Below are 25,450 nucleotides of genomic sequence, written 5' to 3'. Positions count from 1 at the left end.
AAGGGAGAGTAGTGGGAGGTTCCAAAATCTCTGCTATGTGTGGCTTTGCGAGGCTGTGTCCAGTGACAGTTTTTTTGGGTGGAGCAGAGTCACAATGTTCACCATCACCTGTGCATGGCCTGCAGGTGCCCTAGAAGCGGGGCCAGGGCTGAGAAACATGCCTTCACTTGGGTGAGGGCTGTGGCCCAGCACAGTGCCTGCCCCCGTGTCTGTGGGCTCCGTGCAGCTGATGGCGAGCTCCTTCTTTCTTCAAGCAGGTTTCTCTGCTTCCCAAGGAAGGCACTGTGAGCACTGAGCTTGATGCCTCCTTGGGCCTGTGAGGCAGCGTAGGAAACTGCAAGCTGGCCGGAGGCCATCTGTTGCTTGTGCAGTGCAGGCTGTGTCTCGGGTCTGGGGCAGCCTCAGTCCACCTTCCCCTGCAGAGCTACCCCCAGAGCAGCCGGCCAGTGTTGCATGCATTGCTTCTCAAGCAGGTGACGCACTGCACATCTGTCCGATGCAGCCCATCTGGAAGGGCTCTGACTCTGGGCATCCTGCACTTGGAGTGACTTTGCCACATGTTTCCTGTGTGACTTTGCATAGCACACACCTCCCTTCAGGTGAAGGTGGCCTGTGGAGAGCCTCATAAGACTCACCTTTAAAGCAGGACACAGTAGCACAGGCCTGTAATTATAGCCACTGGGAGGCTGAGGCAGGAGGCTCTCAAGTTCTAGGCAAGACTCAACAACTCAGTGAGGTCCTGTCTCAAAACAAAAGTAAAAAATGGCCGTAGGGGACTGGGCTATAGCTCAGCTGTAGAGTGTTCGCCTAGCACGCGGGAGGCCCTGGTTTCTATCCTCAGCACCACATAAAGTAAATAAATAAAAATAAAGGTATTGTGCTCATCTACAACAAAAATGTATTTTTTTAAAAAAATTAAAAGGGCTAGGGATGTGGCTCTGTGGTAGAACTCCTGGATTCAGGCCCCAGTACCCTTAAGAACTTCTGAATCAGAATGTGGTGGTGGACTGTGGCCCAGGGTGAAAACCACTAGCGTCCCATGTCAGGTGGCCTTTCCTGCTGTGCTGTGGGGCAACTGGGGTGCTGCAGGCTGCTGTGCATGTGCTTCCTGCGGCTGCCAGAACCGAGGGTCCTGGGATGGTGGCTGAAGATGGCAGAGATTTACCTGGTGTCGGTGAGCTTCCTCCCTCCCGAGGCTCTGGGGAGGACCCTCCCTGCCCCTTCCAGCTTCAGGCCTTGGTGTGCCTGGCTGGTGGTCACATCTCCCAGTCTGCCCTGTCCTCTCCTGTGGGTATCCATGCTCCCCTTTCCTAGGGGTGGCAGTCATGGTGGGTTAAGTAGGGCTCATCTGAACTCGATCACATCTGCAGAGACCTGGATTCCAAGTGCGGTCACATTGGACGGTGTGGGGTTCAGGCTCCCACAGACCCGCCTCACTGACACATTTCCATAGACGTCACTCAGGCTCTGCCTGGGAAGGCTTCTCTGGGTGTCATGAGCTGTTCCTTCTCAGGGCACCATGGCCCTGACAGAGCTGTTCTTTACAGCAGAGGTGCAGGTGACCACCATATTAAGTGGTATGTCCCTTGGCAGGCAGGGTTCCTGGCGACCTGGCAGCCAGCAAATCGGTAAGCATCCTGGTGGGGGCAGCAGTGATGCGGAGACTGCCGTCTCAGCCTGCAGGGGGCTGTAGAGGCTGGAGGCAGGGAGGGCCGGGCCTCCCACATTCAGTGGGGGTGAGGAGAGAAGAGCCAGGTGTCTGGTCTGGCTTGGAGTATCTGTCAATGGCCCTTCTGCCTCCCTGTCTAAAGCAGGACTGTGTCCCCTCCTCCCAGCACCCCACTTGCATGGCTAATTGCCCTTGTGCCCTTCCTTCTCTCTGTGGGTTGGACCCAGAACCTTGTCTGTTTCTCTCCCTGGCCCTGGATAGCAGGTGAGACCAGTGCCCTTCATTTTTTTGGTACCCAGGGTGCTTAACTACATGTCCTATCTCGAGCATGTTTTTATTTTTTATTTTGAGACATGGTCTCCTTAGGTTGCTTAGGGCTTCACTAAGTTGCTGAAGCTGGCTTTGAACTTGGGATCCTCCTGCTTCAGCCTCCCGAGTTACTGGGATCACAGTTGTCCACCTCTATGCCTGGCCAATCTCAGAGCTCAGTAGTGCCTGACAGGTGGCCATGACCAGCCCAGAGCCCCGCCCTGGTAACTGGAGATGCCTGTCAACCCAGGCAGGTGGGGTCTCAGGCCTGCAGGACATGCATGGGCTCCCACCTACCCACCTCCTGTCTGTAGCACCCCGAGGTTTCCCACTCTATGTGTCTTGTCTGTGGCTTTGGAACAGAGAGGGGGGCTCCCAGAAATGCTTCACTAGGCATGAATTGTCGGTGGTAGCCTGCCGGAGCTGCCCACAGCCCCACTGAGGAATTTCCTTCTGCTTTCAGAAGTATGAGCACTGGGCTTTGGCTGCTTCTCTGTGAGGGGTGAAGAAGAAAGCAGGTCTTTCCCTTGTCCTCTGGGGAGACCCCCACGGCAGTCCCCACTTCTAGGTAAAACCCACCGGTCCATGGCAGTTATCTCTTCTAGGTGAGAACCCCCCTTGGCAGTTCCCAGGTCTAGGTGAGACCCCCCCCATGGCAGTTCCCAGTTCTAGGTCAGACCCCCCCATGGCAGTTCCCAGGTCTAGGTGAGACCCCCCCATGGCAGTTCCCAGTTCTAGGTGAGGACCCCCCTTGGCAGTTCCCAGTTCTAGGTCAGACCCCCCCTTGGTAGTTCCCAGTTCTAGGTGAGACCCCCCCTTGGCAGTTCCCAGTTCTAGGTCAGACCCCCCCCTTGGTAGTTCCCAGTTCTAGGTGAGACCCCCCCTTGGTAGTTCCCAGTTCTAGGTCAGACCCCCCCTTGGCAGTTCCCAGTTCTAGGTGAGACCCCCCTTGGTAGTTCCCAGTTCTAGGTGAGACCCCCCCATGGCAGTTCCCAGTTCTAGGTGAGAACCCCCCTTGGTAGTTCCCAGTTCTAGGTCAGACCCCCCCTTGGCAGTTCCCAGTTCTAGGTGAGACCCCCCCCCTTGGCAGTTCCCAGTTCTAGGTGAGACCCCCCTTGGTAGTTCCCAGTTCTAGGTCAGACCCCCCCTTGGCAGTTCCCAGTTCTAGGTGAGACCCCCCCATGGCAGTTCCCAGTTCTAGGTGAGACCCCCCCCTGGTAGTTCCCAGTTCTAGGTGAGACTCCCCCTTGGCAGTTCCCAGTTCTAGGTGAGACCCCCCCCCCTGGCAGTTCCCAGTTCTAGGTGAGACCCCCCTTGGTAGTTCCCAGTTCTAGGTCAGACCCCCCCCTTGGTAGTTCCCAGTTCTAGGTGAGACTCCCCCTTGGCAGTTCCCAGTTCTAGGTGAGACCCCCCCCTTGGTAGTTCCCAGTTCTAGGTGAGACTCCCCCTTGGCAGTTCCCAGTTCTAGGTGAGACTCCCCCTTGGCAGTTCCCAGTTCTAGGTGAGACCCCCCCCCTTGGCAGTTCCCAGTTCTAGGTGAGGCCCCCCCTTGGTAGTTCCCAGTTCTAGGTGAGACTCCCCCTTGGCAGTTCCCAGTTCTAGGTCAGACCCCCCCATGGCAGTTCCCAGTTCTAGGTGAGACCCCCCCCTTGGCAGTTCCCAGTTCTAGGTGAGACCCCCACGGCAGTTCCCAGTTCTAGGTCAGACCCCCCCATGGCAGTTCCCAGTTCTAGGTGAGACCCCCCCCTTGGCAGTTCCCAGTTCTAGGTGAGACCCCCCTTGGTAGTTCCCAGTTATAGGTGAGACCCCCCCCCTTGGCAGTTCCCAGTTCTAGGTGAGACCCCCCCCCCCTTGGCAGTTCCCAGTTCTAGGTGAGACCCCCCCCTTGGCAGTTCCCAGTTCTAGGTGAGACCCCCCTTGGTAGTTCCCAGTTCTAGGTGAGACCCCCCTTGGCAGTTCCCAGTTCTAGGTGAGACCCCCCTTGGTAGTTCCCAGTTCTAGGTCAGACCCCCCTTGGTAGTTCCCAGTTCTAGGTGAGACCCCCCCTTGGCAGTTCCCAGTTCTAGGTGAGACCCCCCTTGGCAGTTCCCAGTTCTAGGTGAGACCCCCCTTGGCAGTTCCCAGTTCTAGGTGAGACCCCCCTTGGCAGTTCCCAGTTCTAGGTGAGACCCCCCTTGGTAGTTCCCAGTTCTAGGTCAGACCCCCCTTGGTAGTTCCCAGTTCTAGGTGAGACCCCCCCCTTGGCAGTTCCCAGTTCTAGGTGAGACCCCACCTTGGCAGTTCCCAGGTCTAGGTGAGACCCCCCATGGCAGTTCCCAGTTATAGGTCAGACCCCCCATGGCAGTTCCCAGTTCTAGGTGAGACCCCCCATGGCAGTTCCAAGTTCTAGGTGAGGCCCCCACTGTCAGAGCAGTCCCAAGCTCTGGAGAGCCTGAAGCTCCTGTCGGCCCTCCTTTACTGGGGTCCTGACACCTGGGAGGTGGCTTGGTCTTCAGGTTAGAAGGTGTATGAGAGCAAGCACCTGGACTCTATTGGGTTCCCAGCCTCTGCTCCTGACAGGAGTGTGGATGGGTGCAGTTTCCCTCCTAGCTGCTGGATCTGACTTTCTGGTGGGATGTCCCACTGGAAGACCACCACTGGCCTGTGTGGAAAGGGCTTGGAGCAGGTCTCCTGAGTTTTTTGGTGGGCCCTCCTCTTCTCTTGCCTATCAACTTCTGAGCATCCAGGTGACAAGCTCAGGACTCCTGTGCTTGGGTTTTCTGTTTTCCGCTTGTTGAGGCTTGGGGCTTTCGTAGCCTCACTGTTACACATAGCATGCCTGGGATGAATTGACCTTTTGGGTGGTTTCCTGGGGGTAAAGCCCAGGAGTAGAGCTGGTGGGTCAGAGACGGACTACATTGGGAGCCTTGTCCCTGCTGCAGGCTGTGTAGCAGGACCGGGCATGGGTCTGGGTACACCACCAGCTTTGGGTACTTAGGATTTGATGTTGCTCTTTGCTACCTTCATAAATTCAGATGTTGTGGTACTCTCAGAGTCTAGGACATTGCACTTGGTCTCTTTAGGCCCTGCCCAGAGCCCTTTAAAGTCATAACATTAAGTTAAACCAAAGCTGGACACAGGGGCATACATGTGTCATCCCAGCTCCTCAGCAAGGCTGAGGAAGGAGGATTGCAAGTTCCAGACCAGCCTGGGCAATTTAGCAAAGTTCAACATAAAATAAAAGGGCTAGGATGTAGCTTAGTGGTAGAGTGCTCCAGGGGTCAGTCCCCAGCGCTCATCACTGCACACAAGGTTGAGCGCAGCTGCCAGTGCCAGGATTCATGTTGACCTTAAAAGAATAGAGAGGACATGGGGCTGGGCTTGTGTCTCAGTGGCACAGCGCTCACCTAGCACATGCGAGACGCTGGGTTCGAACCTCAGCACCACATAAAAATAAATAAATAAAATAAAGGTATTGTGTCCAACTACAACTAAAAATATATATTAAAAAAAAGAATAGAGAGGACAAGGGGCTTGCTCGGCACCTCTTGACTGAGGCTACGCAACGTGCCCCTCAGCCCCAGGTGCCCCAAGATGCCCTCAGTTGCTCTCTGTGTCCCCAGGTGTCCCTGGTGGCACCCCCATAGCCCATCTGGACCTTGAGGCCCAGCAGTGGGTGAAGTTGCTGAGGGAGTGGCCTCTGCTAGAGGCCTGCTGGGGGGCTGTGCTGCTCCTTCTTTTTTTAAATATATGTTTTTTAGTTTTAGGTGAACACAATATTTTTTTATTTTTATGTGGTGCTGAGGCCCGAACCCAGTGCCTCTTGCATGCCGGTGAGCACTCCACCACTGAGCCCCAGCCCTGCGCTGCTCCTTTGACTGTGACTCTGGGTCTACACCACAGACACATGTGCTGAGCCTACAACCTGGCCCTGAAGGGAGGCAGCTAAGCAGTGGCCGTTCCCCAGGGCTGGGGCTTGCACAGGTGGGCGAGGGCTGTTCCGCTGAGCTGCACCCTGCCCCGGGCTCAGGTGCACTACCCAGGTCACCCTGGTGCCCCCACTGCTCACCACCCCGAGGAGTGCCATTGGTGGGTCCTCTGCCTTCCTCCTGAGCTGTGGAGTTGTCTTTTTTCCTAACATTCTTCCTTTCTTGTGTGCGTGTATGATGCTGGAGATGGAGTTCAGGGGTGATCTACCACTGAGCTGTACCCCCGTCCTTTGTGTTGTGTATTTTGAGACAGGGCCTCACTGTGTTGCCGAGGCTGGCCTGGGACTTGGGTCCTCCTGCCTCAGCCTTTGCAGTAGCTGGGATCACAGGTGTGGCCCTGCAGAAAAGGGTAGTGTTTACAAAGTCACTGCTGCTTATGCCTGGCCTCCTAGGGTGCGTTGCCACAGGACCAGACAGGCTCTTCCAGCGGGAGTTTCTTCTTGACGGGTTCTGGCAGCCAGCTCTCAGGCCGAAGTGTCGAGGGGCAGCCATCCTGAGGGCTGCAGGCCAGGCCCCTCAACTGTGGCTGCCTTTCTGTGCATCTGTGCCCACATTCCCCCTTTGCATATGGACCCCTGCCTGCCTCACCCCACTCAGTTGGGAGAGGCCTGGATTCCTTTCTGGAGCCACAGTGCAGGCCCTGCACCCTCCACCCTGCTCCAGCCCAGCATGAGGGAGGGTCCTGCTCCACCTGGTGGGGCCCAGGGCACGCTGCAAGCTTCCCTGTGCCACACGGTCTTCCATCGCCTCACGCTGTTCACCTCCAGCTCTTGACCTAGGACCAAGGAGCTTGCCATCTTGTTTCATTTCTATCAGCACTTTAAAAAGGATGTTTTGAGATATTCTTGGGTTAAAAATGCACAGTTTCGGTATTGCAGGTTTAATGTGACGAAGGCATGGTAGTTTTTTTACCTGATTGTGTACATGGAACCTGTGTGGTATTGAGGTGTGGTCCCTGGGCTGAGAGGCCCCAGCTTCAGTAGCAGGGCAGGGCAGCTCAGGCAGCACTGGACAGCAGGTGTGCTGCTAGTTTAAGGACAGAGTGGTTGGGGCACCCAGGAGGGCTTCCTGGAGGAGGCAGGGCCAATGTCTGGAGGGGTCTCCGTGCTGCCTCTGATAGGGCTGAGCTGCCCTTCAAACTCTGTGACCCGAGGGTGAAAGTCAGCTTTAGGAGCCAGGTTCAAGGCCAGGAGCACCTCGGAGCCCAGGCAGTAAGAGCTTCCCTTTTCCTGGGCCAACTTCCCAGCAGCTGAAGCAACAAAGCTGAGCATTCTGGAGCCCTGCCCGCAGTGGACACACCAGGCACAGGGCCTGGGCCTGGTCACTGGCTAACCCTGAGGAGGATTTTCTGGGCCAGTGCCCTGGGCTGATCCTTTTCTGTCTTCTTCACCTGAGGGCCTGGACCTGGGCCACTTGCCCACGAGGCAGAGCCCGAGTCAGGATGTGAGGGTCCTGGGCAGTGGCTGCCCGTGTGGGCAGGTTCCCCTCATAGTAATGGCCTCCTTTAGGGTCCCTAGCTGTTGAGGCCAGTAGCACACTTGCTGGCCAGTGCACCGCTTGTGGCATGGGCTGCGGCTTGAGCCTCACTCCTGTCCTGTGGCTCCTGACCCTTGGATGTCCCAGTCATTGAATGCTGGCCAGCTGGTGCTCTCTGCTTCCTGTTGCTCTGCTGCCACCGCTTCCCGAGCAGCCCAGGCTCAGGGCTGGAGGCAGCCCTCGCGCTCATGCTGGGAGCTGCCAGTTTTGCTAGCTGTCCTCCTGGCTGAGCCGTGTGGATTGGGCTTCTCTGCACTGAAAGGCCAGGCTGGCCCTTAGCACTCGGACTTGGTGGACTGCCTGGGTGCCCGTCTTTCTCCATCATGGAGTCAGTCCAAACATGCTCAGGAATGCCCAGGGTCACTTCTGCCTCACATTCTTGGTTGGTGGGGAGTCTGAGGCTGCAGTCAGGCCTGGAGGCCACCCATGTCAGAGCCGAGGCTCCGTGGGGTGCTGTGAGACCACCTGTGCCCTGCAGCACAGGTGTGGCCCCTGCCTCTCCCTGTCCTCCACAGCACCTTCATGCTGCCTGGGCCCCTGCCTCTCACTGGCCTCAACTGGAGTCTGCCTGTAGATGGTGGTGTCAGAGTTGGCCCCAGCCCCACTGCGGCAGGCCTGGGTGCCCCCTCTGGCTGTGGGCCCTGGTGGAGTGAAGGTTAGGCTGAGCCCCGGGACTGGGCTGGCTCCCCGTCTCACCCCTGGGCTGGTGTCTGTTAATGATATTGGAGTACGTCATTTAAAACAATCTGAACCCAGGGCCTTGTACCCCCAGGCCAGCACCCTGCCACTCAGCCACATCCCTACCCCTAAGGATGCTGCATGCAGTCATGAGCGGAGGCCATGTGGTGCCTGTGAATCGTACCTTATGCCGTAATGTGGCAATGCACACGCATCTCCGTCTTGAGCTTTCCAGAACAGCACAAGCTGTGAGCACCCAGGAAGTGCCTTGAGAACTGAGTCCTGCCCAGCTGCCGGGTGTGCCGGGGAGCTGCTGGGTGAACCGGGCATAGCCTCCCTGCTCTTCCTCCTGTGGACAGCCTGCTGGGGTCTGCTGAGCCCTGTAGACCAGGAGGACACGTCCCGGGCTGCCACACAGCCAGCTAACAGGAACCCTGCGTTTTCCCTCCCCCTCCTCCTCCCCCTCCTCCCCCTCCTCCCCCTCCCCCTCCTCCCCCTCCTCTCCCTTCCCCCTCCTCCTCCCCTCCTCCCCCTCCCCCCTCCTCCCCTCCGCCTCCTCCGCCCCTCCCCCTCCCCTCCCCCCTCCTCCCCTCCTCCTCCCCCTCCTCACCCTCCTGCCCTCCCCCTCCCCCTCCTCCCCCCCTCCTCCCCCTCTTCTCCCTCCTCCCCCTCCTCCCTCTCCCCCTCCTCCCCTCCTCCCCCTCCTCCCCCTCTCCTCCCCCTCCCCCTCCCTCTCCTCCCCCTCCTCCTCCTCCTCCCCCTCCCTCTCCTCCCCCTCCTCCTCCTCCTCCCTTCCCCCTTCTCCCCCTCCTCCCCATCCTCTCCCCCTCCCCCCCTCCTCCCCCTCCTCCCCCTCCTCTCCTTCCTCCTCTCCCTCCCCCTCCCCCTCCTCCCCTCCCTCCCCCTCCCCTCCCCCTCCTCCCCCCTCCCCCTCCTCCTCTTCCTCCTCCTCCCCCCTTTCCTCCTCCTCCTTTCTTCTTCCTTCTTTCTTCCTTCTTTCTTCTTCTTCCTTCTTCTTCCTCCTTCCTCTTCCTCCTCCTCCTCCTCCTCCTCCTCCTCCTCCTCAGGGTCTGGCTAAGTTGCCCACCTACAACTAAAAAATAAGTTTAAAAAAACAATGAGGCTGGGCATGTGGCTTAGCGGTAGTGTGCTCGCCTGGCATGCACGGGGCTCTGGGTTCGATCCTCAGCATCACATGAAAATAAAATAAAGACGTTGTGTCCATTGAAAACTAAAAAATAAATATTAAAAAATTCTCTCTCTCTCTCTCTCTCTGTCTCTCTCTCGAGACTGGGTGTGGTGGCCCTGTAATCCCAGGGACTCCAGGGAGAGTGAGACAGGAGGATTGCAAATTCAAGGTCAGCCTCAGTTATTTAGTAAGACCCTGCCTCAAAATAAAATAAAAAAGGCTTGAAATGTGGCTTAATGATAAAATGCCCTTGGTTCAATCCCCAAGACCAAAAACAACTCCAAAGCAAAGGAACAAAAAACAATCACTCCAAGAAGAATGGACTTTTTCCTGAATGTGTGTGGTGACCAGACCCAGGGAGGAGTCGGCCTTGAGGCCTGGCCAGCAGGGGGTGCCTGAGGCCATAGCTCCTTGTCCCCTGGTCTGGGCTCTGAGTGTGAGATGCAGTTTGGGTGGGACAGACCTGTATGGAGGTTAGAACAAATCACCTTCCTGGTGGAGCTGCTTAGGGCCCAAGGGAAAGAGCGCCCCCATCCTACATCTGCATCAATATTCTGAGCACGCAACTCTGCAAAAAGTCCCTGCTAAGCAGTCTTCAGGCACAGTGGCCATGCTTGTCATCTTGGAGTCTTGGGAGGCCAATGCAGGAAGATTCTCAAAATAAAAATAAAGTGGGCTGGGGGTTTGGCTCATTGGTAGAGCACTCTGAGTTCAATCCTCAGTCCTGGACAAAAGAAAAAAGAAAAGGAGAGGGATGTTATTCTTGCAGGAAATCAAATAATGCAGCTGCGACTCCTGGGTTTGAAGCGAGGCACTGACGTTTCTGTGTCCACGGCATGGCTCGCGGAGCTGTCTGTGGTCCATCCCTCCACGTCACTTAGCCTGAGCACATGGAGCCACCGGCTTCGGCCTCCTGAGTCGCTGGGGTTACAAGTGTGCCCCCATGGCCGCCCACAGTTGGGTTCGTTTAGCCTAGTTGGCCCATCTACTTACTGAAGGGTGACCTTATTAATTCTGGGGCATGTTGGTTCCTGTGTGGGGATTCTTTTCAGCACCCATGTCCATCATGAGCCTGGAAACGGGCCTTAGATGTCCTGCTGGGTAGGGTCAGCGCCCACTTGCTGCCTGCTGCCCTTCGTGGTGAGGGTGGATGCCTCCTGCACACCTGTGCTCCAGGTGTGTGGACGGCTCCGCTGGCCGTGCTCATCCCCTCTGTATGCGGGGCTTTTCGTGGCCACTGTGCTGGCTGCTGGCCTGTACTGTTGCCTGCCACAGTCCCTGTCCGCCTGGGCTGCATGGGTAACTCTTCTGTCTTGCCCCACAGAGTCTGTAGAAGAGGCAACACCAGGACTTCCCAATGAACAACCGAAAGGAAGATATGGAAATCACGTCCCACTACCGGCAGCTGCTTCGCGAGCTCAACGAGCAGAGGCAGCACGGCGTCCTGTGCGACGTGTGCGTCGTGGTGGAAGGCAAGGTCTTCAAGGCCCACAAGAACGTGCTGCTGGGCAGCAGCCGCTACTTCAAGACGCTCTACTGTCAGGTGCAGAAGACGTCTGACCAAGCCACCGTCACCCACCTGGACATCGTCACCGCCCAGGGCTTCAAGGCCATCATTGACTTCATGTACTCGGCCCACCTGGCCCTCACCAGCAGGAACGTCATTGAGGTGATGTCTGCCGCCAGCTTCCTGCAGATGACGGACATTGTGCAGGCCTGCCATGACTTCATCAAGGCTGCCCTGGACATCAGCATCAAGTCGGACGCTGCCGACGAGCTCGCAGAGTTTGAGATCGGCGCCCCGGCCGGCAGCAGCACAGAGGCGCTGATCTCTGCTGTGATGGCTGGCAGGAGCATCTCTCCGTGGCTGGCGCGGCGCACAAGCCCCGCCAACTCTTCCGGAGACTCAGCCATTGCCAGCTGTCACGAGGGGGGCAGCACCTATGGGAAGGAGGACCAGGAGCCCAAGGCCGAGGGCCCCGACGACATGTCCTCGCAGTCCTTGTGGCCTGGAGACGTGTGCTATGGGTCTCTGCGCATCAAGGAGGAACAGATATCGCCTCCTCACTATGGAGGGCGCGAGCTGCCTTCTGCCAAGGACAGCACGATGCCGAGCTCTGCCTCAGAGCCAGGAGCCGGCGACGGCTGGCAGCCCACGGGCCGCAGGAAGAACCGGAAGAACAAAGAGACGGTGCGGCACATCACGCAGCAGGTGGAGGAAGGCAGTGGGGCCGGCTCCCCCTCGCCTGCCTTCCTCCCCACGCCCGGGTGGCCCTTCGGCAGCCGGGACTCAAGTAAGCGTTTCCTTTGCCACATCAGGTCCACACCCAGTGCCCGGCGTCCGTGGCCTCATGGCTGTGGGTGGAGTGGCGTGGTCGCTGGTGCATGCTGGGGGCTTTCTGCGGTCTCCTCCTCTCATAGGGAGTCGGGGTTTCCACGGGAACATAAGTGACGGGGCTCAGGCTGGGGCGACTGGTGTCTGGGAGCCCCTGCCAGTCCGTTCCCATCGCACTACACCAGTGGCCACCTGGGGCAGGGCTCCTGCAAGGCCAGGGGACCAGCTGAGGGGTCTGTAGGTGGAACAGTGGGGAGGGTCCTGGGGGAGCTCTTCAGCCCCGTGTGGGGTGTGGGTCCAGCTGCTTCCTCTTGTATATGGTGACTGAAGGGGTCATTCAAGGGGTCACTCGCCTGTCACCAGAGTGTCTGTGGGACCCAGGCTGTCCCCTCAGCTGCTGCAGCAGTGCTGTGGCCCTGGGCCTGCCGCAGGATGCAGGATCCGTATTTGCTAAGTGTGGTTCCCAGCCAGGCTAATAGGGGCTGCTGCATGCTGGGGGCCCCATGACCCGCACAGGCCCTCTGCCCTGCTTTCCAGGGCCCTGAAGCCATGCATGGGAGCTGGGCTTCAGCCTGCACGGCAATGTGCTGTCCGTCTCCCAGAATGGAAGACGGTGAGCTCCGTGTTCATGCTGGGGCTGCTCCTGGTGCGGAGCACCCAGCAATAGCCTCTGCCTGTGCTGCATGTCCTCTGAGCGGCAGGTGGGGCTCCAACTGTCCTTCCTCCCAGGCCCAGGCCAGAAGGGCACTGATCAGAGCAGAGGTGGCCATTGCTTACTCAGGGAGGCTGCCAGGATGGTTAGAATGCACCCTGGGTACATGTGAGTGGACAGAGGTGTTCATGGGGCAGACACCATAGGGCCCAAAGCCTGCAAAGGTGCAGCCGATGCCAGGCGAGCTTGTGTGCGGGCGGGAGGGCTGGCTGGGTGGGTGGACACTGGGCCCTAAGCTCCTCCTCTCCTTGACGGAAGCCTCGGGAGCTGGGAGTGCCGTGGAGGGTTCCTGAGGCCAGGTCTCCACACTGGCTGGCTCAGTGCAGTAAAACGTACATAGCATGAACCTTACAGGGTGACCACTTGTTCTTTTTTGGCATTGAGGATTGAACTCAGGGGCGTTTAACCACTGTGCCACATCCCCAGCCTTTTTATCTTTTATTTAGAGACAGGGTCTTGCTGAGTTGCTTAGGGCCTTGCTAAGTTGCTGAGGCTCGCTTTGAACTCACGATCCTCCTGCCTCAACCTCTGGAGCTGCTGGGATTACAGGCTGGCGCCAGTGTGCCCAGGGACATCATAACTACTTTTAAGTGCACAATTCACTGGCGGGTCACACTGTTGTGCCATGTCATTGCTCTACATCCAGAACTTATTTCACTGGGTGCTGGGGTGGAGCCCAGGTGCCTGCTGGGCCGATGATGTGCCCTGAGTCCTCTCCCCCCAGTTCTGTAGCACTTTTTCATCATCCCAAACAGAATTCTGTCCACCACACAGGACCTGCCGTGGGCCCTGCCAGAATCCACCAGCTGTGGAATGCTGTTGTTCACTATGCACTCTCTGTTCCCAGCCTTCACACTGAGCCTCCAAGGCAGGGCCCAGCTCACCACGTTCAGCTGAAGTTGATTTAATTCAGGGTTTCCCTTTTCTCTGGGGATGTCCTGAGCACAGTGGATGTAGAGCAAGTCCCTGGCTTCCACCCAAGATGCCAGTGTCACCTGTCCCCCAGGTGTGACAGTGCAAGGATTACCTGACATGGACAAATGTCCTGAGAAGGTCCTCCACCACTGGTGCTGAGCTGAATAGAATCAGGTGAGAGTCACTCATGTCCCTGCTGTGCCTATGGGGAGGTACCCACAAGAGCAGACACGTCAATGACTCACTTCTGCTCCTAGCTTTGTTTTACAATCGTCTACAGCTCTGACAAAGCCCCTGGAGAGTGACTAGCCTCCATGGGCACGGTCTGACATGCACAGATGCACCAAGGCCTCCGTGTGTGGTGAGTCACCTGCAGGTGACAGTTCTGGGGGCCTTTGTGTCACAGAGCTGTCAGCGGGTTAGGAAGCAGCACGCCCCTCACGCCTGCTGGCTGGACGTCTCCACAGTTGGGGAGCAGGTGTTTCCAGATTCCAACAAGTGACTGCGGCTGTGTACTTTCCTTTGCGTCTTCAACCCTTAGGTTTCCAAGGCAACCATGAACCGCTCCTGCCAGCAGATTCCCAGTGCTGAGGCGTGGGCGTGAGATGTGGGCCTGGGCTCGGGCATGGGACCTGGTGGCCAGTCGTTCCCGAGCTTCTGGCCTCTGCTCTGGCCCCCAGCCTGGGATTCAGAGGTGTGAGTCGTAGTCCCTTAGGGAGGTCAGCTCATTTTCATTGAAGGTTTATTGTATCCTAGGGAGGATTCTCCCCTCTCCCTCCTCTTAGAGGAAGGAGAAAGGCTCTTTCCTAAGGAAACGTGTTGGGTGGTTACTGCAAGTCATCTGGGCATCGGCCAGATCTTGGACGCCCAGCCCTCCCGCCAGCTCACTCACCTGTTCTGCTCTGTGTCCCCTTGGCTCATGGTGCCCCAGGACCCGTTGGCCATTAGGAGCAGTTCTCCAAGTACAGGTCCCATGTGTTCTGACCTAGCTGCTCTGAAGACGGAGTATTCCACTGTCCCCCTGTGAGAGCGTCTGGGACAGCACCGGGCAGGACAGAGCCGCCATGCAGCCCTGGCACAGTCAGGGCTCAGGCCAGGCCTGCCCTGCTGGCGTCAGCTTCCTGGGGCTCTGCCTCACTGCCCCGTCTGCAGAGGACAGCGACTTCAGTGGTGGCTGGTGAGGCCTTGGGCGGTGGAGAGGAAGCTGCTGATTCAGGAATGGCGGAGGAGCAGCCCAGGGCCCCGTCCAGGGTTTTGCAAGAGTGAGGTCCTGTAAGCTGAGAGCTGTGGCACACACCTATCACCCCAGGAGCCTGAGGGACGAGGCAGGAGGCTCCCAAGTTTCAGGACAGCTTGGGCAACTTAGCAAGACCCTGTGTCAAAATAAAATAAAAGCCTACGATGTAGCTCAGTGGCAAAGTGCCCTTGGGTTCAATCCCCAGTACTGAAAAAATAAATAAAGCCTTGAGGTTTTGTGTGTTTTTTGTTTGTTTGATTGGTTTTTTGGTACTAGGGATTGAACCCGGGGTACTTACCCACTGAGCCAAATCCCCAGTCCTTTTTTGTATTTTGTTTAGAGACAGGGCCTCGCTAAGTTGCTGAGGCTGGCTTTGAACTCGAGGTCCTCCTGCCTCAGCTGTCGGAGCTGCTGGGGTTGAGCCTTTAGCTTTATTCTAGCTAGAGCACAGTTGTGGCTTTGTAGAACACATGTCTGTGCTGAACTTCAGTGATGTTCAGTAATGTTGGAACTCATTGCATCAGGACTTTCATGACCACACTGGGACCACAGAACACCCAGTTGGTAGATGGGTCCCTGGAGGCTCCCGTGTCACCCTTGTCATGGCAGCCTCCAGTCCTGCTTGGGGTGGGGAGTGGGCAGCGCCAGCTCCCAGGACCTGGCCCCTCTTGGCCTCAGCCAGTCCCAGCCCCCTTAGTTTCCCTTCCGAGCTCTCTTCAGCCTCTTGGTGCTTGCTCCTTGCTGGAGGTGAAGTGAGAGAAGCCAGGGGCATCAGAACCTGACCAGATCACACAGGTGCAGACTGACCGACTTCCGGAAGCTGTGGGCCTGTGGGTTTGTCTCTGTGTTGCATTGGGTGCAGGCTTCGCGAAGCAGCTGTAGACAGGAAGGGCTCACCTGAGCCAGGTGCAGCCTGCAGGGCCCGGTCAGGCTGGAGGGCTCACCTGAGCTGGCTCCACCTCTGCCATCTAGGTGAGGATGCACTAATGGTGCCGAACAGAGGGACAGGAAGGTGAAAGCAGGAGCCAGATGCTCGTGGGGTTCAAGGGGCATCTGCTTCACAGGGGAGCAGGCAGGTCGCTGCTTGTGCCAACTGAGCTGAAGGTCCAGTGGACTCTGGCCTCTCATCTGGGGTGGGTGTGCTGAGCTGGGCCTCAGGACCTCCACTCTGGCTGTTCTGACTGAGCCACAGGGACTTCTGCTGCCTACCTGCTCCTTCAGGCTGAGCTCACGTGCAAGGGCCTGTCTTTGCCACTGGCCTTTCTAGGAAACATGATCCATAAAAGGGTGAGTCCTGAGGGGTCTTGTGGGCATCAGCTCAGCTTACTAGTGGCCTGTCTGCTCAGCAGGGCACCTGGCAGAGCTGGGAGGATGCCTGGTCCCCATGCAGAGGCAGATCAGCCTGGGCTGAGGAGGGGCCAGGCTGGCCTGCTCTAGGACACCACCTCGCTCTGGCCTGCGGACAGTGGGAGGCACAAGGGTTAGGAAAGTCGCCCTTTGCTGAGCAGCACTTTGTGGTAGTGGCTTTTGTGATACTGGGGACTGAACCCAGGGCCTCCTGCATGCTAGGGGAGTGCTCTACCACTGAGCCACCTCCCCAGCCCCTTTGACTTTTTGTTTTAGGACGGGGTCTCACTAGTTGCCCAGGCTGGTCTTGCATTGCAGTCCTCCTGTGTCTGCCTCCCGAGTAGGTGGGGTCACAGGGGTGTGGGTTACTCCCAGCACATTTGAGAACTCTTGTCACTGCTTTCTTAGAAAATGTTTGAGGGTGAGAAGAGCACAAGTTCAAGGCCAGCCTCAGTCAAAGCAAGGCGCTAAGCAACTCAGTGAGACCCCGTCTCTAAGTAAAATATAAAACAGGGCTAGGGATGTGACTCAGTGGGTAAGCACCCCTGGGTTCAATCCCTAGTACCAAAAAAAAAACTGTTTGGGGGGTGCACAGCGGGTATGTGCAGCCAGTGTTGAGCACCCTAGCAAGTACTGTTTTCACACAGGTGGACACAGATGCATGTCACTCAAAAATGTCTTTGAGGCCCCTCAGAGTAAGCATGCATACTTTTTTTAAAAAAATATTTATTTTTTAGTTTTAGGTCAACACAATATCTTTATTTTATTTTTATGTGGTGCTGAGGATCGAACCCAGTATCTCATGCATGGTAGGCAAGCGCTCTATCTCTGAGCCACAACCCCACCCCCATGGTTTTTTTTAAGTATTTATTTTTTGGTTGTAGTTAGACACAATACTTTTATTTTATTTATTTATTTTTATGTGGTGCTGAGGATTGAACTCAGAGCCTCACATGTGCTAGGCAAGTGCTCTACCACTAAGCCACAATCCCAACCCCAGTATGCATACTTAAATATATGTTAAAATTTTTTAAAAAAAGAAGTTTGAGGACTGGGTGTGGTTCGGTGGTAGACTGTGTGCTTAGCATGTGTGAGGCCCTGAGTTTAATCTTCAGCCTGCAAAATTTAAAAAAAGGTCTTGGAAACAAATGTGCCATAATGTGCCAGAGAAGTCCAAACCACCAACATGACCAGCACCCCACAGGTGCTCATGCCCACAAGACCTGTCCTTGTGTGGCCTTTGTCCTGACAGGGGCACTTGGTTGAGTTTGGATTTTCCAGCCGGAGGCCAGCTGTCCTCCTAGTCCCGGGCTTGCCCTCTCCCACTGAGCCTGCTCCTTCCTGGAGCACCAAGGACAGGTCTCGGTGCACCTGCCACCTGCAGGTCTTGGGAGCCCAAGGCGACCTTCACAGGCCCCAGGGAGCAGCCCGGCCAGGCCCCCCAGCTTGGCCATGGCCACACCCCCCTGCCTCCTTCACCCCCTCACTCCTTCACCCCCCTCACTCCTTCTCGGCTTCACTCCTTCTCCCCACCTCCTCCTGATTTTTCTGACCTGCGGGGTCTTGTCCACGTCAGGTGATGGTGTCGCAGGCTCCGGGGACTTGGATGTGAATCCTTAGCACACGGTGTGTTCACCAGCAGGTGTGCTTCGTGGGAAAATGGTCTCTCACTGTTTGAGATGCGATACGAGCAACTGCAGATCCATGTGTACCAGTCGAAGCTTCTTTTGTCTCTCCCTCGACTGTTGTACTGGGAGAACATTCACAGTCCGAGAAACCTGAGGAAACGGAGCACAGCGTACCGCTTCTGGGTTCCTGGGCGCATTCTGCTTTACTGTTTTTCTTTATTGAAGATCCATCCACATACCCCAGTCCACCTCGTTTTCAGGGCTTTCCGAAAGGTGGGCAGCATGCACTTCAGGTTTATCTGTGTCAGAGTCCAGTTTGCATTTGTTGGTGAATTTCATGCACAGGAATGTGCCAGTCTCAAATTCATGTTTAGGAAGTTTGTGCAGACATGGAGCCCAACCCCACTGAGGGGGAGAGGTCCTGCCTGGAAGCCTGTGGGATGGTGGCCGGTGTGTCTGGGGTGGACTTCGTCTTTGGGACAGGTCCCTGTGTGTGCCAGTGAGTGTGGCTGCCTGGGCTGCGTCTGCCTCCGGCTGGGTGCCCATACTGCTGTCTAAACATCCTGCCTTTCCTTCTTCAGTCTCAGGGTGACTAACGTCAGAAGTGTCTTGGCTTTTTCTTTCTGCCTGTCTTTGATGCTAGGGATTGAACCCAGGGGCTCTCTACCACTGAGCCACATCCCAGCCCTTCTTATTGCTTTTATTTTGAGCCAGGGTCTCCCTAAATTGCCCAGACTGGCCACAAACCTGGGACTTGCCTACCTCAGCCTCCTGGGCTGCGGGAGCCCAGGCCTGCACCACCCCAGTAGTTTGATGGGTTCTGACAAAGGTGTGTAGTCCAGCAGAGGGTGGGTGACCCCAGGTTCCCTCGGTCCTCGGGCTGTGAGCAGTGTCCTGACCAGCCTGGAGCCACCGAGAGGAGTGTCCCAGGGCTTTCCCTTGGGTCTGGCTTTGTGTTTCTCTTCCACATTGAGGTGCGGGTGCAGAGGAGCCCCGCGGGCCTTGGTGCAGGCCACATGATGCTGTGCCTCGCCGGCACTGGCAGCCCCTCTCGCCGGCCAATCTGCAGGCCAGGTGGGGTCTCTAGCTCTGCCTCTTCTCACTCGCTATGTTCAGCTCTGTGTGTCCAGCTGCCATCCAGCCACACTGTGAGCAGGACCCTGAGTGGCCCTCGCACCCCTGCAGCCTGGTCTCTGTGTCAGTAGCCCCTTGTCTTCAAGGCTGCTCGCTGTCTGTGTGTCAAGGAAGCACAGGATCCCGGCCAGCCGAGTTCTGTGGCCTGGCTGTGGTGCTGCTGGCTCTTGGTCGCCTGTGGGTGGCCTCCATCTGGTTTTGGCTATAGTGGAGGAGGCTGCAGGGAGCCTACTTGTCTTTGGACACCTGGTTTGGCTCATCGTCAGTGAACACGGAGGAGTGGGGTTGTTAGGCCCTGGCCAGGGTGTGCTCCTCCCGAGAAGCGGCCAGCAGCCTCCTGCTGTTGCGTGTTGCATGTCCACCAGCAGCGTGCAGCTCCCTGGGTTCCATTGGCACCTTTGGATTTTGTCCCCTCGGGGGAAGAAGCGTGGGTCTCTTCAGGGTTTCCATTTCCTTGGTGGCTGAGTGTGTCAGTCAGTTTTCTGTCACTGTGACAAAGTACCTGAGATAAAGGACTTATAAGGGAGAAGGTTTGTTCTGGGTTGTGGTTCACTTGGCCCCTTGTTTTGGGCCTGTGGCGGCATAGTGCATCGGTTGTGGGTGTGAGTGGTATGGGGGCTGCTCCCTTCCTGATGGCCAGGAAGCACAGAAAGACCAGGAACCAGGTCCCAGCATCCCTGAAGGCTCCGCCTCCCCCCAGTGTCCAGGCCGAGAGATCCTTCAGCTCTGCGCAGCAGGGGGGCCGTTGGGCTCCTTCACAGCTTCTTGGCTGTTCACAGAGCTCCTTCCTGTTCCTGTCTGCTGTTCCTCCTTGGGCTGGGAGGTGCTCAGGGCTTGTCCTGGGCTTGGTGGCCATCTGCCTGTTCGTGGGAAGTGTCCACTCATCTCCGTCCATTCATTTTCGCTGATCCTGCTGTTCTGCATACAAATCCGACATCAGGTGCAAACGCTTCCTGTGTCTTTTGCTCGTTTTCTCATCCAGCAGTATTTTAAGAGCAGGCAGTGTTGTTGACCCTTTTCTTTTTGGCTCCTTCTCCTTTGGTCCTAGGACCTCTGCCCAAGTCACCAACTTCTCCAGAGTTTGCTTTTTCCTAGAAGTTTCACAGACTCAAGTGCAACGCGAGCTCCTGTGACTCGAGTCGCTTTCTATATGTGGCATGAGGTTGGCTTGAGGTTGGCTTTTGATGCGATTGTGCAACTGTCCTGATGCCACTCGCCAGAAGCATTGGCTTTTCCCTGTTGGAGTTCCTAGCTGAGGTGCTGAGTGCGTGCACGGCCACCTCTGTGTCTCCAGATTTCCCATCTGCAGATCCAAACATGGATTCAAAATATTAAAATCAGGAAATCAAATCTCTACCGAACATGCACTGACTTCTGCTGGTCACTATCCCCTGAACAGTACAGTGTCCCACCTGTTTACACAGCATTTCCGCTGTGTTAGGGATCACAAGTCATCAGAGCTGGCTTGAAGGCCATGGGAGGGAGGCCCTGGCCCTGTGCAGACACGGTGCCACTCTGCCAGGGACTTGAGTGTCATGGGCTTTCTATCCTGGGGCTCCCAGAACCAGTACCCTCTAGATACCCAGGAACAAATGCACATAGGAAAAGAGAGAAGTTCTTACATGATGTGAAAACACCCTGATATGATTATAAGTGAGGAAACAAATTTAGTTTGGACCTTCAGAAATAAAGAACAACTTAAAAAAACTCACAAGGTGGAGGTGACTTCACACACAGCGCATCTCTAGCGTTTTTCTGCAGTTGTGTTTCCTGAACCTGGTGCTCTGTGGTGGTGGGAAAGCCAGTGTTTGGCTGCTCCCCAGTGGGAGGTGACCCAGACCCTGCCTAGCTGTGGACAGTTGATGTGATCCCATCTTGCTGCTGTGCGAGTGACACTGCTGGGCCCGTGGCTGTCCTGGGAAGGAGAAGGAGCTGAGGGCGGGTCTCCCCTCCCGATTCCCACACCATCTGCACTCTGTCGGAAGCCTCGTCTTCTCTCAGCCAGTGGGGTATGGCAGGGAAGCCACCGCCCCAGTCTCTCATCTGCAGCTGCAGCCCTCTGTGGGCCCAGCATGGCTCAGCCCCGGGGTCTCTCCTCAACCCTCCCTTGTATCCCTGGGGAGGAAGACCCTCATGAAGCAGACATGCCCCAGAATGGACAGCAGCGGGGAGCAAATCCAGCAGAAGCAGGGACCCCGTGGCTGAGGAGGGTCAGGGCCTGGGCAGGCCTGCACAGCCTGGTGGGGCCAAGCAGGAAGGGCCCGAGGGTAAAGTGAGGGAGAGGCTTGGGGGGCATCCAAGACGAGAGGGCAGCCCTGGAGGCTCAGGAGCACCCCAGAGAGCAGGACATCAGAGGCCAGCGCTCCTTCTCCGGCATTCCAGACCACTAAGAAGGGCGTGCCGGCCCTTGCAGGGGCCTGAAAGGACAGCGCACTTGCTGGGAACCCGCAGGCACCAGGCGCAGCTCCAGACTCTGGCCGCGGGGGGCCACCGAGGCTGCCCTTGGCCCTCATCTGGGAGGCACCTGTGGTGCTGTGGGGACTCGTGTGCAGAGTGGCCTGGCAAGGCGGGCAGCAGACGGAGCTGCTGGAAGATTTCACTGGACGTGGGACAGTGCCTAGTGCAGGCTCCAAGCCGTCTTCCCGGGCCCAGTCGTCGGCTGGTTCTTTGGTCATATATGTCTGCGCTGGGACGGGAGGGACCCAGGACTACAGGCATGCAGGTAGCGCTCTGCCACGAGCCACAGCCCAGCCCCAGTTTGTTAGGTTTTAACATTGCCATTAGGGACACTTGCCCCGTGCGGCCTCCCTCCCTCCCTGTCGGTACTGGGGACTGAACCTAGGTGCTCTATCACTGAGCCACACCCCAGCCCTTTTAATAATTCATTTTGAGATGGGTCTGGATGAGCTGCCAAAGCTGGCCTTGTGCTTGCCGTCCTCCTGCCCCAGCCTAGTCCCTGGGATGCCAGAGTAGCCACTGTGTGGGCTTCGACTGCATTCTTACCAGGTGCACAGGGCTTTTGGCCCACGCCCTCAATGGCACTCCTCATGTTCTGGGTTTTGGGGTCCACACCTCAGGGGTATGATGCTGTACCTGGCTGTGATGGGGCATTTGATGTCTTTGGATAAGTGTCTGGTCAGACCTAGTGCCCTGTGTGTTTGTCTTTTGAATCGCGAGAGTCCTTTATGCAGTCTGGGTAGGATTTCTTATCAGAACGTGGCTTGAAAATATTTTCTCCCCATTTGATGGGTTGTCTTCTCACTTTCTTGAGAGCAGACATGGAACATAGGAGGTTTTGATTTTGATGAAATCTAGTGTATGTTTTTGCTGCTTGTGCCTCTGAAGGGCAGGGCAGGGGCCATGGCACACAGGTGTGGACCTCAGAACCCATCACCAGGTCCAAGCTCACGTGGATTTCTCCTGAGCATTGTGGCTGCAGCTCTGATATCCAGGCTGGATGCTGGTGCTGATATCTCCTCTTCTTTGAGGTGGAGTCCTGTAGCTCCGGGCAGTCTGCATGGGTCTGAGTCCTCGTCCAGGGTGGGGCTCTGAGCCGGGCTGCGGCCTGAGGCCTGGGCTGTGACTGTGAGGAGCTGCCAGGGCACAGCAGGTCGGGGTGGCAGGACGGGGCGGGATGGAGCACTAGGCCACTACAGAGCCCTGGCAGGTGTCCTGGTCATCGGGACTGGGTCCACACCTCACAGGCCATGGTCAGCAGCAGGTTGTTGCACTCCCCTAGACTGGCCGCGTTGTCCACTAGGAGAGTCTTGAAGATTGCCGTGTCCTCTGACGTGTCTTCCTCCCACCCGCAGGTGCAGACCTGACTGTCACTGAGGCCAGCAGCTCCGACAGCCGAGGGGAGAGGGCCGAGCTGTACACCCATGTGGACGAGGGCCTCCTGGGAGAGGCCAGCTGCCTGGGCCCACCCCTGACTCCTGAGAAGGACGAGGTGCTACACCAGGCCAGTGCGGTGGCCGGTCTGCGCGCGGCACTCATGAGTCAGAGCAGCCTGCTGTCTCTGAAGGCCGACGTGCTGGGGGACGACGGCTCCCTGCTGTTCGAGTACCTGCCTAAGGGTGCCCACTCGCTGTCTCGTAAGTCCAGCCCCTGGCCTGTTGCTGTGCTTGCTTCCGCGTCCATCATCCCATCACGAGGGTCAGACCCAGAGAGCATGGAGGACAAGGGTGGGGCTGCCCATCACCCCGTGGCTGAGGGCCGTCCCTCTAGGCATCTTGGGAGGCTTCACAAAGCCCGAACTGGCCTTGGGGTCCCCTGGGGCCTGTGTGTGGTCAGGTAGCAGGAGAGCCAGGGAGGTGTTTGCTGTTCATGCTGCAGGCCTGGAAGGCTCGGGTTTCTGTGGAGCACCAGGCGCCCTCTGCTGGGCCCTGTGCCCAGTCGGGGAGGTGTGCAGCCAAGCTGCGGCTGCCGAGGACAGCAGGCCACCCGCGTGCTTGTTCTTGTTAGATGATGCCGTGGCAGTGAGTGTGGGAAGAAGCTGGGTGCTGTGTCCACCCTCAGCGCTGTGGTGGGAGTGAGACCACGCGTGGCAGGAGGTACGGCTGCACCTTGCAGAGGCCCTTGGTGCCTGTCCCTGGTGGGCGGGAGGTGTTACCTGACCAGCTCACACAGCCTGCAGCACCAGCGCCAAGACTGGCAGTGCACACGGCCCCAGGCAGTGCAGTGCCAGGAGGCTCTGCCAGGGGTGGAGTGAACAAGGGCCTGTCCCCTACGGGGCGGGGGCACACCCCAGGCGGCAGGTGCTGCGCGGGGCGGGCGGGCGGGCGTGTGGAGCCGCGTCCTCACCTCGTGCCGAGTCCCCTGAATGAAATAAAGGAGGGTGCCGGTCGTTTGTGGGGCTTTGGAACGTGTATCTTTGTTTTATTTTTGCTGTTTTTAAAGACAGCATTTCTACAATTTTGTTTTCATGAGGACGAAAATATCCTGAGAGTTTGTGTTGGTGTAAGGGCTGTTGGTGTATCGCTATGGCTAATAAATGCTGCCTGGAAGGAACGCCCGTGTCCTCTTTATTCCCGTGCACCTGTCGAGGGCCGGAGGGTGGGGCGGGGCAGTGTGTGGGCACTGGGCGCTGGTCTTGGACACGCTGCTGAGACCTTGTTCCCACGTCTGAGAAATGGAGATGCAGCCATTTACATAGGTGCTGGGATCTGCCACAGAACGATGTCCAGGAGCACCGAGCAGGCAGATGGAGTGCGCAGTGGACCGAGTGTGGACTGGTCAGTGAGGAGAACATGCAGTGAGTGGGCTGTGTGCAAAGCGTAGACCGCCAGCGGTCCTGTCTGGGTGGTCCTGGAGCGTTCTAGAGAAGCTGAGTTAATGTCCTTGTTTCATAGGACTGACCAGACGGGCAGCAGGCGGGGGTGTCGGCCTGGTATGAGGACTTCTGCATTTGAGCAGCCTGACTTAATGGCCTACCTGTTTACAGTCATTGTTCACTGAAAAGGAGCCATTAGCTGCGCCAAGTGGCCGCTGTGTACAAATAACCCACTCAGGTCCTCGGCCAGCGCGTTGCCTCCGTGGGTCTGGAGAAGGCGCAGGAACGTGGTAGCTTGGATCTCACGTGAACACCAGCCAGCCGGGTATAGGAGGGTGTGGCGTCGTCCCATCCCACGGTGACACGAGAGCACAGGCGTCCTCTGGAGCACCGTGAGCTTCGGCCAGTGACACCCACAGAGCTGCATGTGACATGGTCCTGCCTCCCTGGAGGAGGCCACCAGGCTCCTGGGGGCTCATGGCTGTGGCACTGGAACTGGGCTATGGCTCACCCTGGGCTGTGGGCAGGAGCATCTGGAGGGCAGAGGCAGCGACCTCCGTTCTGGCTTAGAGAACACTTCCTTCAGCTGTTTAAACAAGGTGTCCAGGGCCCGAGCTCGAGTCTGGATGGTGCTGGGCCCTTGCCCTTTGGGGCGTCCTGCCCTGTGGAGGAGCCGCAGCATCTGCCTGGAAGCCCCTGTCAGATCAGCCTTCGAGGCCCGAGGTCCCGTGCTGCAACTCTCTGTGATGAAACCCTCTGTTGAAATCGGTTTGCTCCTGGGAGGCTGACCCCGAGCTCAGATGAGTCACCAAAGAGACCCCTGCTGCTGGGTTTGCCCAGCTGAGGAAAATACCCACACTCACCCTGCGTGAAGACCCTGGCACTGCCCCTGGCCAGCCATGCACTCTGGGGTCCTGCATGGTGCTCCTGGAACTCTGGTCTCTGGTGAACCTGCATCCCGAGCCAAGCGGCTGACACTGCCCTTCCATCCCAGGTGAGCCTCCGGGCAGTGCCACGTGGCCAGGAGCAGGCCAGGGGGGGCGCCACTGAGGCCCAAGCCTGGTGCCTCAGGAGCTGGGACATGGCCTTCCTCCTCCCTCGGCCCCTTTCAGCTCGTCCTTGGAGGTGAACCAAGCGTTAGCTATCACTATGACCGCTCCACTCCCCGGGGACACAGGAAGCAGAATTGTTCGATTTAAAGTGTTTCTTGAGTCACTTGGGCGCCTGGGTGGGAGGACCTGTCAGGGGTCCCACGGTCAGGACCAGCCGGGCAACCCTGCGAGGCCTGTCTCTGTGACCCTGTTCTGAGGATTTCTTCCCCCAAAAAACATTTGATTCACATGCAGGAGGTTGAGAACTCGGATTCCCACAGCCGAGAGCGAGGCCATCTCCGGGGGCCTTCCTGCATGGGGTCACCGTTTCTGACCATCTGCCTTGGCCCCAGAGGTCTGGTGGGAGTGCGTGCTCCTTCGTGTCCCTAGCCACAGGGGAAGGCCTGCCACCTCCACCTCCTGCCTCCCT

At 57.5% G+C, this 25,450-nt stretch overlaps 1 protein-coding gene across 2 annotated transcripts in view; it reads left to right on the top strand.

Annotated features, from left to right (window-relative positions):
- Nucleotides 1-25,450, top strand: part of Zbtb46 (zinc finger and BTB domain containing 46) — a 53,297-nt gene that overhangs the window by 8,299 nt on the left and 19,548 nt on the right. For both annotated transcript variants that reach the window (XM_046432855.2, XM_046432853.2), the window contains exons 2-3: nucleotides 10,674-11,643; nucleotides 22,470-22,751. In XM_046432855.2, coding sequence (XP_046288811.1) covers nucleotides 10,707-11,643; nucleotides 22,470-22,751 — 1,219 coding nt within the window. In that variant the 5' untranslated portion in view covers nucleotides 10,674-10,706. The remainder of the gene's footprint in view (nucleotides 1-10,673; nucleotides 11,644-22,469; nucleotides 22,752-25,450) is intronic.

Source organism: Marmota monax, unplaced genomic scaffold (genome assembly GCF_021218885.2).
Source record: "Marmota monax isolate L192 unplaced genomic scaffold, Marmota_monax_Labrador192_F-V1.1 WCK01_AAM20220418_F8-fsc00014, whole genome shotgun sequence".
Lineage (NCBI taxonomy): Eukaryota > Metazoa > Chordata > Mammalia > Rodentia > Sciuridae > Marmota > Marmota monax.
This window is presented reverse-complemented; position numbering and strand designations above follow the sequence as displayed.